We start from the raw sequence: 16496 nt of genomic DNA, 5'->3' as shown, positions 1-16496 counted from the left end.
GGCAAAACCTGCACGTCGAAGAGATGAAACATCTCCCTGTGGGTGCTGCTGGGTCACGGCAGGTTTCAAGACAGAATGAACAGGGAGGAATACATACTGGCTAGATCCAAGGATTTGAGTTGGAATGGAGCTCAGAGCTCTTCTCAGTCTGGTGTAAGAGTGCCCTGAACGTGAACCCTCATTGTTGAGCAACCAAAATATTCATTTGAATACACATTTTAAGAACACACAAAGGGGCTGTGTGCACAATGTGCTGCTTGTGTGTACTCTGACTGAGTGAGTAGTCAATAAAACACATAAAAATTCCCAAACACAAAAACATGACTTTGCATTTTTGACCTTTGTGTTCCGCTCTTTGCTCCAGAATGAAATCAGGGCAGACAAGTGCAGACGCAAAACTCTGACAGTCCAGACGAAAAAAGTGACATTGGAATGGAAAATACCTTCTGGCATGTCTCTCGCTTGAACTTGTTGTGTACTTGTGGTCCCATTTAGGAGAAAAAAAAAAAAAAAAAAAAAAGGACATCGAAGGACGTAAAAGCGGAGCAGGAGTGAGGGAGCACAGGCTGCACAGGAGGGCGCGGTTGCCATAGCTGTAACTGGCATTAGGGCATGTGGTCGGGCATCGCTGCCATGTTGTCTGCATTTGTGTGATCCTCACTGTTATCCCTCTGCTGCCCTTCTGTTCACCCTGCGTTTTTTCTTTTTCTTTTTTTGGTTAAATCTGCATGGTTATGTAAGTGACACACTGTCAAGGCCAGCAGAAGGCCAGCGGTCCCAAAACTGCTCGCTCTAAGTCTGCGCTCAGTCTTTTCGCCCTCAAGCAACTAAACTGGATTGTGTCAGTGCACCGTTGACAGTTCTACACTTCACTTAGATTGACTTATCCTTGGAGGAGCATCATTTAAAGGTGCGGTGTGAAAGATTGTGTCATCTAGTGGTCAGGTCACAGATTGCAGCGCAAATTCGCTCACCCACCTGCTCCCAAGCTTACCAGGAAACTTTCTTGTCATTGTTCCATCTTTTCATTGGCATTTCTAAACTGTTACTCCAGAAATTGGAAATTACTTCCTTTGGAAAATCTTTCACCACAATCACAGACAGACCCAGATCGACATGCTGGTGTGAATGAGGTGGAAATGAAATTGCGCTAGGTCCGACAACAGTAGTCATGGGGATGGTGGATTGTAAATGTGGGTTTTTATCATTTCAATCAGTACAGTATTTATGTCTAATATGCACAAAAGAATAATTTGAATTTTGTGCATATTAGGCAGTAATATAACAGTTTGTTCTTAGCATTTGGTTTGAGGACAATGTGAGTCTCCAACCATAAATATAAAATAAGTATATTAGGCTTTCGGCAAAAAATATTTTTTTTAAACCATGTACCCATAAAAGCATAATCGAATCTTGAGGATTTTATTCACAAGGAATACCTGTAATTTTGTGAGAATACCCATAACATTTTGAGTGTGGTTAAAAACAGTAAAGAACAGCAAAGAACAGCTGCGAACACAAACCAAACCAGCAGATTAAAAAGTATAAATTAACTATAAATGACAAAACATTATTTATAATTGTACCTGCAGCCAGGAAAGTCCAGCCATTCTGAGGGATGAACATTGCCCGAGGATGAATGTTGACCACCTCCTCTTCCTTACCTGTTGGGAACAACACAGGCACATCAAAATTCTTACTACATCCTTACATTCTATTAACATGGTGAGAATGACATTTTTTTTTTTAAATCCAAAACAATATGCGGAGGTATCTAGTTACAGAACTAAACATTTTAATTCTAGTTAAAAAATTAAAAAGTTTAAAAAAAAAAAAAAACACACCATAGAACGCAAGGTATTGAGAAGCACATGCATTTGAAGAATGACAAAAGGTGATACCATTGAAATCAGAGAGAAATGGAATGATATTAAAAGAAAAAAGAAAGGGATGATGTGAGGAATGTAGCAGGGACAGATAGAAAAGAGGCTTTGCTGACAAGAGGCTTTGGGGATCTGCGCTAGCAAGGCAGCGGCTTGCTGATGTTAGCGGCACTAAATCTACTAAAACAGAGCGAAGACAGAAAAAAAAAGCTTGGAGCAGTGAAACAGCGAGAGATGGAAATAAATCGATGAAGCTGAGTGTGGTACTGCAGGCTGTGACTGGCAGGAAGCAGAATGTGGACTGACTGTTCAAACAGAGGTGACAGACTTGTGTTAATGAGCTCATTCACTCTCTATAAAAAAATTTAAAAATACATTTTTTGTTCTGTGAGCTGCTCTATTCTACCTCTGAACAAAAAAAGTCTCTGATGCCTCAAGTTAAAAGTTGTATTATTTGTAATAGCATTTCCTACCGTTACTATTTGCTCTATCTAATGTTGTGTGTGTTTACCTTTGGACATTTAATACTAATTAATCAGTATTATTTTCCCTTTTAATTGCAATTATTGACCTTTTACCTCTGTTTTCTTAAAAAAAAAAAAAAAAAAAAAGAAGTCTCCAGAGGACAAGGTTTAAAACAATTCTATGAGTGCAAAAACTACATTGGGTTCTTCCAAAGAATTATCAAGTCCATGGGAAAGAAAATCAATTAAAATCTAAAGTAAAATAAAATTCAGGCAACTAATCCTTAAAGCCAATGCTCCCACACAACAAGCAGGTGGCTGACTGATTTGCTCTGGTGTCACGAATTAATGTGAGAAAATACAAAGAAATATGTAATACCAAAAAAGATTTTGAACGTTTTACTGGCCTGACTTAATAAAATTTCATCATGAGGTATTATGTGCATATCACACATTGCTGTTATTTACTATTTACTTGAAAAAGTGTTTTTGAAAAGACTATTTAATGGGCGAAACTTTGAACTGAAATTGCACGGTGATATTTAAGCTGCGAATTACTCGTTCTGAAACAAAGTGAGTACATAATTTTGTTCTCCAAAGTTTTGGTTGTGCGGTTTTTAAAAATAATGACTATGTGCAACCTCTGGGGTAATTACAACCTTCTCTAAAGGAGAGAGGATAAAAGGAAGAGGGTGAGGATAGGGGAGTGATGAAGGGCTTATGTATACATAACAAGGATGGAAGATGAGTTGTGATGCTCTAATTCAGATGTTTTAAGTCCTGTCATTTAACCAAGAAATATTGGGACTTGACATTTGCCAACAAACAACTTCATTATATAATAAGCAGGAGAAAACATACTTCTAGTTCTATTTCTGTTTCACTGAATGTGAGTCATTTCCCTCAGACTTTTTTAAACTATATCAATGTATATCACTTGTAGCGCTCCACAAAACTTCCTCTTGTCCACTGCTTTAAAATCAAATGAATGCCACAAAGAGCTCTGAATATGGGAGAACACATTTTCACAAATTTGTCTTCTGCCCATTTGCCAACCCAAAATTTTCTAATCATCATTGACCCCCTTTTGTGTTACAGAGAGCAACTTTTCGAGATGCACTCTCTCTCTATTAAAAAAAAGTGAGTCGCATCCAGACAAGTGTGTCTGGATGTCTGTAACAAGTGTCACTCTGTGTCAGTAAGTGTGAGTTCACCTTGGATGTGCTGCTTCTTGGTAATTTGAAGTGGCTGTCTGGGCAAAGCCTGGAAGTTCTGTGGAGGGGAGAAACACACTAGTCAGGATTGTGGTGCTGCTGGGGTGTAAACAAGGAGAGGTTGGGCCACCCGGTTTACTGCGGAAACACACACCTACACAGATAAAACAACATTAGTGAAGGAATACATCTCTGTAAACCAAAAAGTAGTAATCTGAAGCAGTTTGGAGGGCAGACTGACGATGTACAATGTGCAACAAATTAGGGTGATCATTGGAGCAAAACAGGGACATGGAGCAAAGGCACAAAAAGAGACAAAGAGGGAATTTTAAAAATAAAACAAAAGAGGTATGACACATTATTACAAAAATATACACAGGGCATTAAAATACTAAAAACAGGCTCAGCCCCATCATGACTGCGGCGCTCCCGGCCCACCTTGAGAAATTCAAAACGCTGTTCATATGGACACACATACAAAACAATTTTTGTTCCTGTTGAGGTAGCAAGAACAAGGAGGAAACTGCAAATGTGTTTGCCATTTCTATTTCAGTTCATCCCACAGCATCAAAACAAGAAATGCAAAGGGACACGCAGTTTCGTCATCAGCCACTTTAGAAAAGATTATTAGATTGCATGTGAACGAATGAACGGGTGGGGACCCGGCAAAGAGGAAAGAGCATGAAGCCAGGCACAAATAACAAGTTGCTGCTCGGAGGCTGTGTGTGTGATCTATGGAGAGAAGACAACCTCGGTGCTTTCACCACTCATTCATTATTCACAAGGGAGATGTAGAGGAAGAAAGAGGGGAGAAAAGCAGGACTGCAGTGGCAGGGTGTGGACAGTGGAAGAACACACACACACACACACACACACACACACACACACACACACACACACACACACACACACACACACACACACACACACACACACAAGAACACGTGACTGTCCACTTAATTGCAGAGGTGTTGCTGCTGTGGGTTCCAGTAACTGTTTGCAATGTCATCACAGGTCACTGACCTTCTCGGACATAAATGCTCTGTGATAAGAGTGATGACAGCAGAAATCAGGACGCACACATATTGTGAGCTGAAAACAGTGAATTGTCCAACAGATGCCAGGACACTCAGAGTTCAAAGGTGTTCTCTGACTTGTGAATTGAATTCTGTCTATGATAAATTCATCACCGTGAATGATGATCATTAGTATTCTGTTGCGGTAATTTTTTTCCCGACAGTTTCACCGCTTTGCTCCGTAGCTTTTGTCGATTATTATTATGCAACAGCGTGCCATTGCTTTGATATACATCCATAGTCTCGCAAAGCAGGTCAGGTCTCAGCACAAATACGTGCAGAAGAGAAAAGGGAAGACAGGAAGACAGTTCAATAGATTGAATAGCTGGTAAAAGACGATCAGAGACCAAGAGATAAAAGACAAAAAAAAAAAGATGTGAAGAAAGAAAATCAAAGATTTAAGGCGGAGATATTTTCCAAGTGCGTCACTGCAGCTGAGAGATGAAGGATGAATGAGAGAGTGAAATGTAAAATAGTCTGGATCAGCTTGCTCACTCGTGCTGACGATGCAGCTTAAAACACACACACATACACATACGAGGATAAAGTAAAATAAAGAAGCTTGTGTGCAGGCCAAATTCCATTGGGATCAACTCACTGTTGTTAAAATATTCAAAATAATCACAAAAATGTCATGAGCCAGAATTTTCACCACATACAGCGCAAGTTATTCATACAAAGTTATTTCTGCACCAAAACAACAAAAGGAATGCTTGGTTGATTGGAGCAACTAGAGACAAAAGCATCACCTACTGGACAAAAGAGTTCACTGCACTTGATCCAGCAGAGCTAATTTATATTTAGTCGATTCATCTGGCTTGAAGTACACGAAACACAAACAAGCCTGTCACTGCACTGCATGTGTTCAAAGTCATTATCACTCTTACTGTGTCGCTAAGAGCAGAGAAGCAGTTCATTAGCGGACACTGTGTGTGTCCAAATGAGGGACCCTGTCGAGATGTCAGACGGCCACACTGGCACAAAGTCATGTTTTTAAACACAGAACACTTCAGCCTGATCCAAAATGTCTTAAATTGCAAATATGGAGAAACAGGAGCGAGAGGTCACACTTACACCACCATGTGAAGCGGTCCTGTTTGCATCAACAGAAACAAAGAGAGTGTTAATATTCTCAGACACGACAATTTGCAGACATTGCATTGCAATAAGTGGGATAAATAAGCCAAGACGCACACTTGAATGTGGCTCATTGACTCTGGAGTGGCCACTTAGTCACGCGTGTCCTTTTATCGCCTTGTTTCAACGATGTGCTCCATGGACATGACTGCTCCTTATTCTCATAACAACACGGTGTTTATATTGTTTTAATGTGCTGCTCAAGTTTTGATGTGGCCCTACTAGTGCCTGATAACAACCATGACTCATCGCAAAGATACTTGCAGCTCACACAACTGTGTGAAATCCGCTGATCTACGCGTTGATCCGCGCAGTTTATCTAGAAGCGGCTGCAGCTGTTTGGAGGCAACAACCTCAACCTTGCTGCATTCGAGAGATCCTGTAAACTGTGCATTTAACTCCATATATCATTTTGGGCATTTAGCAACAAAGTAATTCACTACATGACAGAAAATCCACAGAGAAGCTTAGGTTGCAGTGTACCCAAGGGTCTCTAAGAGTCTTTAAAAAAAAAAAAATACTATATTTGCAAAAGAAGGAGATAACATCTCAGAGCAGATCAATGCAGCTGTAGTTGCATGTTTGAACCCCATGGGTAAAATCATATTAAAAAAAAGCAGGTAAAGCTGTGTATTAGTGGATATGCACAAAGGTACAATTGACATTGATAGCGAGTCAGCAGAAAATGTGTTCAGTTCATTTCAGTGAAATGCTTATTTCAGCCTCGGGATAAATTTCTGCGACTGCTAAATGTTTAACAACTCAACGCAGAGCGACTCATAAATGAAATTAAAGTGCCAAGCAGGAGAACCTAAAGGCTGTTTGGGAAAAGATGCAGCAGCGCAATGATACTGAAAACAAAAACAAAAACACTGAGTATCTATTGTGCGATCACACAGCACACTTGTCTATTCCCAAATCAAATATCTTCTCCACTACACTAAAATTTGGCATTGATACTCAGTTAAAATCAAGTCAAATTAAAGTCTTTTATATGGGTGGGACCTTTTGGATGAGGAATGTTGACATAATTGTGGGGAAGATGAGTGGTTGTTTTCGTTACAGAAAAAAGTCCTCAGCTGACCAGTGCAGCAGAAAGACCTGATGAACCAGATAATACGGGACGGCGAACAATACAACAGCAAAATAACTTCACTTGACACGCTGTCCCCTTTCAACAGCAGCAATGAAGTACACAACATGACAAAAGTGGTAGGTTACATGAGAGGAGATGGGATGAGACTGTGACAATATAACAGACTGAGAGCCGGTCGAGCCATAGGAAGGAAGGGAACCGGGTTTGGCAAACTCTATGTCGGCAGAACAGACGAGCTTCCCACTTCCTCTCTGCAAGGAGAATCACTCTGGTTTGTGCTTTTATTCAGGCACTGCTGCGTAACTGCAGTCTGGCTTCGGATGAAAGCTTAAACCCCACTGCAACACTCCTAATTTAAATATTTCTCTGTGTGTGTGTGTGCGCACACACGGGGGAGACTGGAGCGCAAAACACTTCCCCTGGTTCTTCCTCCTCAACCGAAACTGCAGCTTTTCCCCCTCGAAGCAGCAGCAGGATGTGACATGTTTCTGATGAGTCGGTCTCCAGTTACCTCACACCACATTCCACATTGCATCACGGTGAGAATAACGATGTGAGAACTTTATTTTCATGCCAGGCTAGTCGGAGGAATGGGCGACTGGGGGAGCCGACTTTTCTCTCTCTGCGGATCTAAAATGGTGACATTATCTTCCTGTTCTGCAGCCAAAAGCCTCTTCAGGCTCTGACACACACCTTCACCTTCATCAGCACTTTTAAGAAATGTTTGTTATATATTTACCATCACAGTTTGTTTTTTTCTCTCCAAATTTTCTGTGAATCCTTTGTTGAATGGGTTGAAACTTTTTCGATCTTTAGGATAACTTTGAGTATCATTTTTGGATTTAATGTGAATTCAGAATTACAGTTTAACAGTTAACAGTATAATTAAATTTTCACTATAGTAAATTATGTCACTGTGATTCCCTTCAAAATGATGTTTAACAATAAAGAATAACCAAACAGTTAGCGCTTCAAAAGATCAGAATCTGCAGTTAGGTCTTTAAGATCACACCAGTAAATTATCTACTAAGCACACTGGCTGTTTTAGTTTGGGCCACTGAGCACTTCATGCACGGCACTTGCAGGGCAGCAAACAGCGCATTGCCTTTGTTTCAGCACTCGGGACAGTTCCAGTAATGGACTTTTGGACCCTTTGCAAACAAAAATTATTAATACAGTCTTCCACAATATTTAAACTGTGATTTTCTGCTGGCTGATCTATGCAAGCTGAACTAAAAGGAGCGATTCTGAAAGTTGTCAGTGGAGGTCCATCTTCATCTAAGTCAAAAGTCATAGCTTACTGACAGAGTGACAATGGAGGGTTGTGTTTGCATGAACGACAAGGTTTGGTTTGGCATCACACTTTCTCATACAGACAGCCCTTGGATCAAACATATACAGGGGCAAAAATGAGACTTAGAGGCAGATGTGAGTAAGAGTTTTGGTTGATATTACTTACAGGATGCTTTGCAGTGATTCTCCCAGTCACTGCACTTGTCTGGTACCATTTAGAGGAAATGTAGTCCTGATTTGTTAAAAGAACAGAAAAGAGTCAATCATAAAGGCAGGCAGAGGCATGTAGGCATATTGGCGCCAAATTTCAAAGGACAATACAGTCATTACTACTATTATTACTACTACCACCACCACCACCACTTCTAATAATGATGATGATGATGATGATGATGATGATGTATTTCATGAAGCCCATGTGACAATCATGAAAGGTTGTTATTGGAGGTCGGTGTGAAATCAATAGTTGTAATCTTCCGTGCCATCAGCATTTAGCATTAGCATCAGCATTAGCATTTGCTTTGCTATTCAGTAACTTGGCTACCAGACAACATTAATCTTTGATATTTTATATTGCAGAACCAGACCAGCAATCAAATGGTATCTGGAGAAGAATGCTAAGCATAGCTTCCAAAACCGGACAGACGCTTTCTCAGTCTAAAAAAAAACAAAACACAACAATAAAAAAGATTCCACCAGAAACAAAACAAAAAAAAACTCAATAAATAACCAGACTTGCAGGCAGCTTCATTTGCATGACTGTGTGAGCACAGATTGTTGAGCAAAATTCACCCTAATGCTGAGAATGGGCCAGCCCATGTGGAGAAACAGTTGGAGTGTATTTTCTCACTGCCAGAGCGGCTCAGCAGTAGCCATGGACTGGGTGAATAGCCTGCAGACACTGGCTCACGCTAGATGTTTCACATACATCCCAAAATGAAAAATCACTTTGGGCCATTCCTTTCACATACAAATGAAGATATGTCTGCATTTCTGCTGAAAAATAGAAAGTTTATGTGGGAAGTGCCTTTAAAGCTGCTGGATTTTCACCTTGCTCATCATGCACGAGAGAATCCCATCAACAAAGGTGGACTTGAGTTTGTGAACCTGGTGATTCCAGTGCAAGGATAATAGCTTCACTCATTGGCTTGGCTCTTAAGTTTTAAAGGCAGGGGTCCATTGCTGCTACTGAACAGTGTCTGACCTGTCTATACTCAAGTATGATCTTCGGCAGAGGATGCAAATGCTGGAGCTGCAGCAACTGCATAGAAAGACAAGAACAAATCTCACATGAGCAAATTTCTGTGTACATCTTTTCTAATGTCCCTTGGATGGTAAATTTCAAAGTGTATCTGCAGAATAAGTTGGTAACTGAACATAAATTATGTGTACAGCGTGCACACCAAGAATCAATGAACTGCAAAGCACCAGTGAGCTTGCTTGGGAGTCAGAATATTAAGTGTGTGTTCTGCAGCGCATGCAGACACTGGAAGAAGACGGGGATGAAGCAAGACAAGGGATCCAAGCTGACGCCTCAGTGTGTTTGCAAGTGCTGTACCGCAGCTTCTGATGTTGACTGCTGTTGTTTGTTGAGGGTCCTGGGTAGTTTTCTGTTCTCACATTGCTCATGGAGGCACAGCTTGTCAAAAAGAACCTGCAAAACATTGTACATGCGGAGAGTAAATAAACCCATCAGACTGAAACGTGCGCAAAGCATATCGGACAATACACTTGAGCAAACAGTGATACTCACACAAGCAAACACACACGTATTTTTAAATTTGAGGGCCTGAATAAATGTAATTACACGGGAGGAGACCCGATCTTCAAATACACACCAGCAGCACAGTGACACAGCCATTCGCAGCCTACCGTTCGTAGCTGAGTGTTGCTAGTGACCAGGAATATTTGCCCGGCGGCTCGATGCGCCTCCTGCTCCAACTGCTTCATCTTAGTCTGACGGTGCAAGAGAAATATTCAGGGATTACATGAAACTAATAAGATATGTGCTGCTCATAAAGACATATGTGAATGCAGCAAAATTTGATATAAGTCACTGCAAAAGTTTGCTGACTGCTTCCCTAAAAAGAAATCCAAATCATTCAGTATTCAGCGTGATAGTACGAATATTTCTTTGATAAAAAGAGAGACGAACATAGGAAAGATAGGTAGGTTAGACAGAGGGAGGAGGACCAAGACGAAGTGAGAGGAGAATGAGGTAGGAAGGATGGAGCAGAGGAGAAACCAGGCACAGAACCCTCAACATTCCCAAACATGTTCTTCCCTCTCTTTTGTGAGCTTTTAGCCCAGAGCAGCTTCCAGAATGCTTCATCAATTTTGAATGTCGGCCCCAGAGTGCAGATCTAGACACACATATGGAAACTGCATTCATAATACAGATAATGTATAATGTTATAATTAGAGATGGTTTTTTTTTTTCAGCTTGAGAGCAAAATGACGAATGTTTATAAACAATTTAATTGAATCTGAGCAGTGGCGTCATGACAAAAACAAAAAGGAATAAGTGCCCCACAGAATTTACAAATGAAGACAATGTGAGTATGAGTATGAGACGTGGACTGACAGACTGAAGGGATTCTCTGTTTGTTGCTCAGACAGGTGAACCTGACAGCTCAGATAAATCCAACACGACAGAGTGGGGACACGCACACACCAAATTCTGCAGCAGTCTGCACAAACTCCTGTGTGTGTGTGTTGGCAGAGGCAGACAGCGATGCTCTCCTCTGCAGCACTGCCTCCTGAAGAAGAAGCAGGAGAAGAAAAAAGAAAAAAAGGACGAGACTTTCCATCCTATTTATAGTAACGCTGCAAGACACCGAAAGGCTCTCGCTTCATCCTGCCGGTGCCGGCAAGATTTGGAAGTGGGTGTTGAGTGTGGGGGGTGTTTGTCTCCACGACTGCCTGCAAAACTGATCTAGATGCACATTTAGTCTTCTGGCGTATTTCTCCACATCTGTCTCTGTGTGTGTCTGAGTGTCGTCTCTGGCGCTGGTGTTTTATCTGCATGTAAACAGGACAGGTCCCCAGAGGATGTCCACCCACAGCTTCGCTAATCCTGTCCTGAAGAACAATCACTTTGTATTTGTATCGTCCTCAGGTTTTTCCCCTCCTACCCGCTGTTTTTCACCTCCCGCCGCTTTGCCACCATTTTTATTTATACAGCAGCTGTCGACCGCATTGATTTTGCCAGCCGCGCAAGAGCGATTCGGTGCAAACCCAGGCCGACCCTAAACTGAGTTTTCCGATGAGAAATTTGTATTAAGGTTTCATCAGTGCCTTTGAGAAAAGGGAATTTGTTTCGGTGGCAGCAGCAGCAGCAGCAGCAGCCTTGGGGAGATTCTGGACAATTGAATACAAACAACAAAATAGCCGAAAATAAGAAACACAGAGGGACGGGACGATGCAGGAGCGTGCACAGAAGAGGACAAGCACAAAAGAAAGAAAAAAAAACAAGAATGACACCTTAGGGTAATAAAAATGTTTAAGTGTAGGAAAGGTCAAACAAAGGTCAAAAAATATTATTATAAATAAATATACAATAACTTGCTGTTGATTGAGGACAAAATATGCTTAAATTACTTGCGTAGCTAAATTTAATTTCACACAGAGGGAATTGTTTTATAGACGGTGTGTGCAGCTACCTTTCCGTTATTGTGCACTGCTGGGAATGAAACATTTCACTCCTGGCTGTTAGTGATAAGTTTGCCCACTCAATGGCCATTCACAACCGTTTTCGGGAAATTCTAAATACACTGTTTAATTCCACTCCTGTTCCAGATATGATGCCCCGCCTTACCCACAGCAGGTCTGAAGTTCTTTTCAGAGCGTCCTTGTCCACACGGATGCGATGACTCTCCATAGCTGGAAGAAACAAGCGTTCAATAAACTACAACACTTGGTTACCTATGTGTTTGCACACAGACCTGAGGGAACTGTAAGAAGGCCAGTTGAGTGTAAAAAAAAAGGCAGAGGTATGCAAAACTCTCACTAATATAAATTATATAAAGTCTACAGAGAAAAACAGAAGGTATAAACCAAACACCTCAACACTGTCGATGTATTGATTTGATTGATGTATGATTTCAGTTTCATTTTTAAGAGCAAAGCAGAGTTTCATGGCAGCTTTGAAGAAAAAGACTGGCCATCACCTGCCAGAACAGAGACCATGTTCATCTCCATGCCAGAGTACAGCTCCAACAGCCCCTGAGTCTACACACACACACACACACACACACACACACACACACACACACACACACACACACACACACACACACAGGGTCATATGTGTCTCATGCTTGTGCCCACATCTTTCTGTGCTCATTTACTCACCCGTAGTTTGGAGTGTAGTTCCCTGTTGAGCCTATAGAGCAAACTGAGACCTGTAATTAGCTGGGAGACCTGAAGGGACAAACAGAGAAAGAAGATGGTATAAATAAGTCAGTCTTGGATGGCAGACTCCCCTGGGAGATTAACAAAGTAACACCGTCTGTCAAATGTACATTTAATTGCGTGTCAGCTAGCAATAAGGAGCCTTTTGTTCAATTTTGTGAAGAGGAATCTCAGCCAACCTTCTTTGCACCCAGGGCAGGTGGCGCTTGAGGCATCCCGAGGTGTTTAGTGAGAAGATTCTGGTAACAAGAAGAGGGATTTGCGGGATCCAGCAGCCAGCCGGACACTTGTGGGTCATGGATACGACAGCCCGCCACTGGAAACAGGAAATACACAAATCAAACAGTTTGAGAGACACATGCAAGTCTCTGTCCCTCTATATTTACATACATGTGTGTGCACCACCTTGTTTCCAGCTGAAGCGCCCCCTGTAAACCTGCAGAGCTGTGCATAAGAAGTCTTTGGCTTTAAAGCACACAACCAGTTGAGATCCTGTGAGCACCTGCAGCAGCATATCTCTATGAGGCACAGAAGCGCAACTTGAGTTGATGGAACACAAACCATGAGCTCAGACATACACAAACACACACCTAGTCAACAGCCCCTGGTTCTGGGACGTGCCTTGCTGGGCCCAGAGATGTGTCCTCTCCAATTTTAAGTAAATCAGACTGTCAGTAGGGCCGGGAGAGTCCTCTGCTGGCTCAAGTTCATTCTTTATCAGCATTAGGAGGCCGCATGGTGCTGGAGTGAACTTCTAAAGAAAGACGGGAGAGCGGTATGAGACACAAAGAAAAACTAAAATTCCTACTTTCCTTTTCAAGTAAAACCTCGACTCCAAGACTAAATTCCGATTCTCATTCAAATGAAATTATATGACAAAAGAGTGTAATACACACACGGTGGAGCAGCTGTAACTCACCTGTTCTTGGTCTAACAGAGAGGTTCCATCTCTGCACACTAATGTTAGCATCACTGCTTTGGCCCCCTTAGCTTTCTCCAACATTTCATTTTGCTCTTCTTTGTTCAGTAACCCACAGTCCTTCACTCTGGGGTCAGATGTCAGGAAGGCAGTTGAATAACTAGCTTTGGATTTGTTGGGGTTTTTACCGCCATCAATGTCCTCTTGCAAAGTCTTTGTGAGCTTCATCGCTTGGTCAGACACAAACTTCGGCTTGATTTTCCCAAGGGATTGAAAGACATGAGGTGATGAAGACTCTTTGGAAGCAGTTGTGGCACGTTTCCGTTTGTAGGGCCGCTGATTTTGCTTCAGAGCAGGTTGGTCTTTATATTCCTCTAAAATCCCTGAAGCCTCACTGCTACTCTTTAATGATTCTGTGAGGAAACCGAAGAGCTTGGTGTTAGGAGTTGCTGGCCTGGCTGTCTTAAGCTCAATGGATGCTGATTGTTTTGCCTCCTTCTTAGAGAAAGGAGGCGGTTGCCATTTCCTGGTAAGGGAGATTTTAGGAGGTGGGAGGACACATTGGTCCTCAAACATTTCAAATTTTCTTTTCACAGAGGAAGGGATCCTTGGAAAGTGACACGAATGACTCAAGGAGACAGACAGGTTGGTGTCCTCCACTTTCTGCGCTGAGGGGTCTTGTTGGGTAGCAGAGGTGCAAGATGAGGTCAGAATCACACTTGAGTTGCTCCTGATGTTTTCGTTAGATGTCTACAGGAACATGAGCATGAAAGGTAGAATGAATTAGTGAGACAAGGATAAATAAAACATGTCAGTGATTCTACACAGAATCCTCAGCTACTTTTGGCAACAGCTGAAGAAAAATCATCTTTTTGCCGACTTGAGTTTAAGCCCAGTATGTTTGTATTACATGTTGGATTTAGTAGAAAAGAGAGAAGAAAAACACACAGTAGACAGAAGAGCAGGTATAACGGCATTAAAAATAATAAAAGGTCGCAAAACGGCAGTAAAATAGGAAAAAGAGACTGTTGCACACGTTAAGCCACTGAGCACAGTGTCCCACACCAAAACATAGATAGTGACATCTGTGTCTGGCAGCCTGAGGGGCCATCAGCCAGACACACACATTCACATTATTTCGTTTTCAAGATTTTTTTTGAGAAAAAAAAAGAAGAAAAGAAAACACCTCGAGGCGGCTTCAAGGTTTCATGAATGCTGCATGTAATTAGTATAAACCACAGCTAACAGTCTGTGGTGTATTTGTAGGTAAGGGTTTACATGATACAGTGAGTCAAACACTGAGCATCATAGCGCTGTCTATACATAACACCAGCAAGTAGTACATAAGATCCCTCGAAAACACAAAAGTAAAACACACAGACTCGAAATCGGACGACTGACACAAAATGTTATCCAAACAGTGTGATAATCAGTGATAACAAGATGGCAGATCTCTCAGAAGTACATCGTCACCTCCCTGCAACCTCCCCAACATCTTGAAAACATCTACATTATTCATGCCCCAAACTCCCAATTCTGTTTATGCAAAAGCACAGACTATGCGCATGTGGACGCATGCATTCTCTGAAATATACTGTAGGTAAGAAGCTTTGAACAAATGTGTGAGTTGGCACTCTGCATACACACAATCCTGCAGAGACATCTGCAAAGGCCTCAGTGGGTAGGAATCCCTATGATTCAGCTCCTTGCAGAGAGCCTTCCTGGTTTCCCTCTAAACATAAACTGCTTTTTGCTGACAGAGAGATGACGACCCCCCCAGGCCAGCCATGGCCTGTAGCCCAGTGCTGCAGAGGGTGAATCAGAGGAGAGGGAGAGGTCTGACAAAGGTGTTTCCGGCTGATTGCTGCAAAAAAAAACCTTAGCGTCTTTTCTCTTTTTCCCCTTACTGACTGCGGTGTGGACATCATCAAATTTAACCGGCTATTTGAATTTGCAGGACGTTGTGATATTTCCACAGGGATTATGAAGGAAACTTGGGAGGCAAACAACAGAGGAAACTAAAGAGATATTTGCTTTGCATTTAAAAGGAGTTCCAAATGTCTAGAAACATGAATTGATTTTTGCCCAATCGCCTGTTTAAATTACAAAATATCTTTAGTGAAGATTTTCAATTAAAAAAAACAAACAAAAAAAAACATCCAAAGATGTTTACATTGAGGCAAAAACAGAGGGTTCTGGAACCAACGCCTGGCTGTGGGTGTTGACACTGCCCTGGGACAGACATGAATGCTCTCACTTCTAGACATGAGTGTTAGTTCACACTTTATGAAATGTAGAGCAAGAAAAAGCAGACAGGACAGGAGATTTTTTTTATTAACAAAAACCCCCCCCAAAAAACGTAAGGATATTTTACAAAGAACAAAGACGGCATTTAGTATTATTATTATCCATCCATTCATTCATTTTCGATACCCGCTTATACCTGAGCTGAGGGTCACAGGGGTCTAATTGAGCCCATCCTATATCAGTATAATTGTTATTATTATTACATATTTTATTATTATCATAGGGAAGCCTTTAAAATTCTCCATTAAATCCTCAACAAGTATAGCCATTCGAACTAAAATCTATGGGCATCCAGATCTTGGGTTTTTCCTTTCATTACGACGTACTTACCTGTTGGTTGTCAAGGTGCAGTGGCTGGAAAGCTGTGACCCTTGACCTTTTTAAATTAGGTCCTGGGGATGCTGTTGGTGTCGATGCCCTCGCTCCACCACAGCCCTCTGAGGCAAAGAGGAAAGAACACTTTAGACACACCCTCCACTGATGCAGCCCGGTTATGTAATTTCCCCCCACCCCTCCCAACTCCCTCCTCTCAACAATACTCTGCCCAGCAAGTAACCATGCATCAGCACTTCAGGTGTGCGGGATGTCAGCAGTGTACAAGTGGACCAGACAAGGTCAGCTGACACCAGAGATCCCCTGCTACGATGCAAGCCGACGTTTTGTCTGAGACACAACTTGCAACGTGTGTTTGTGT

At 41.8% G+C, this 16496-nt stretch overlaps 1 protein-coding gene across 1 annotated transcript in view; it reads right to left on the bottom strand.

The window, feature by feature from the left end:
• poln (polymerase (DNA directed) nu) overlaps nucleotides 1-16496 on the bottom strand; it is a 32261-nt gene that overhangs the window by 14661 nt on the left and 1104 nt on the right. The window contains exons 2-16 of the mRNA XM_076028305.1: nucleotides 16133-16239; nucleotides 13496-14245; nucleotides 13167-13330; nucleotides 12982-13094; nucleotides 12756-12892; nucleotides 12517-12585; nucleotides 12333-12393; nucleotides 11981-12045; nucleotides 10036-10119; nucleotides 9722-9817; nucleotides 9368-9424; nucleotides 9214-9270; nucleotides 8330-8395; nucleotides 3562-3619; nucleotides 1587-1664 (exon numbers count right to left, since the gene is read on the bottom strand). Of these exons, the coding sequence (XP_075884420.1) occupies nucleotides 1587-1664; nucleotides 3562-3619; nucleotides 8330-8395; nucleotides 9214-9270; nucleotides 9368-9424; nucleotides 9722-9817; nucleotides 10036-10119; nucleotides 11981-12045; nucleotides 12333-12393; nucleotides 12517-12585; nucleotides 12756-12892; nucleotides 12982-13094; nucleotides 13167-13330; nucleotides 13496-14071 (1681 nt within the window). The 5' untranslated portion in view covers nucleotides 14072-14245; nucleotides 16133-16239. The remainder of the gene's footprint in view (nucleotides 1-1586; nucleotides 1665-3561; nucleotides 3620-8329; nucleotides 8396-9213; nucleotides 9271-9367; nucleotides 9425-9721; nucleotides 9818-10035; nucleotides 10120-11980; nucleotides 12046-12332; nucleotides 12394-12516; nucleotides 12586-12755; nucleotides 12893-12981; nucleotides 13095-13166; nucleotides 13331-13495; nucleotides 14246-16132; nucleotides 16240-16496) is intronic.

Source organism: Nelusetta ayraudi, unplaced genomic scaffold, assembly GCF_046127955.1.
Source record: "Nelusetta ayraudi isolate G7.1 ecotype Tasmania unplaced genomic scaffold, CSIRO-AGI_Nayr_v1 ptg000022l, whole genome shotgun sequence".
Lineage (NCBI taxonomy): Eukaryota > Metazoa > Chordata > Actinopteri > Tetraodontiformes > Monacanthidae > Nelusetta > Nelusetta ayraudi.
This window is presented reverse-complemented; position numbering and strand designations above follow the sequence as displayed.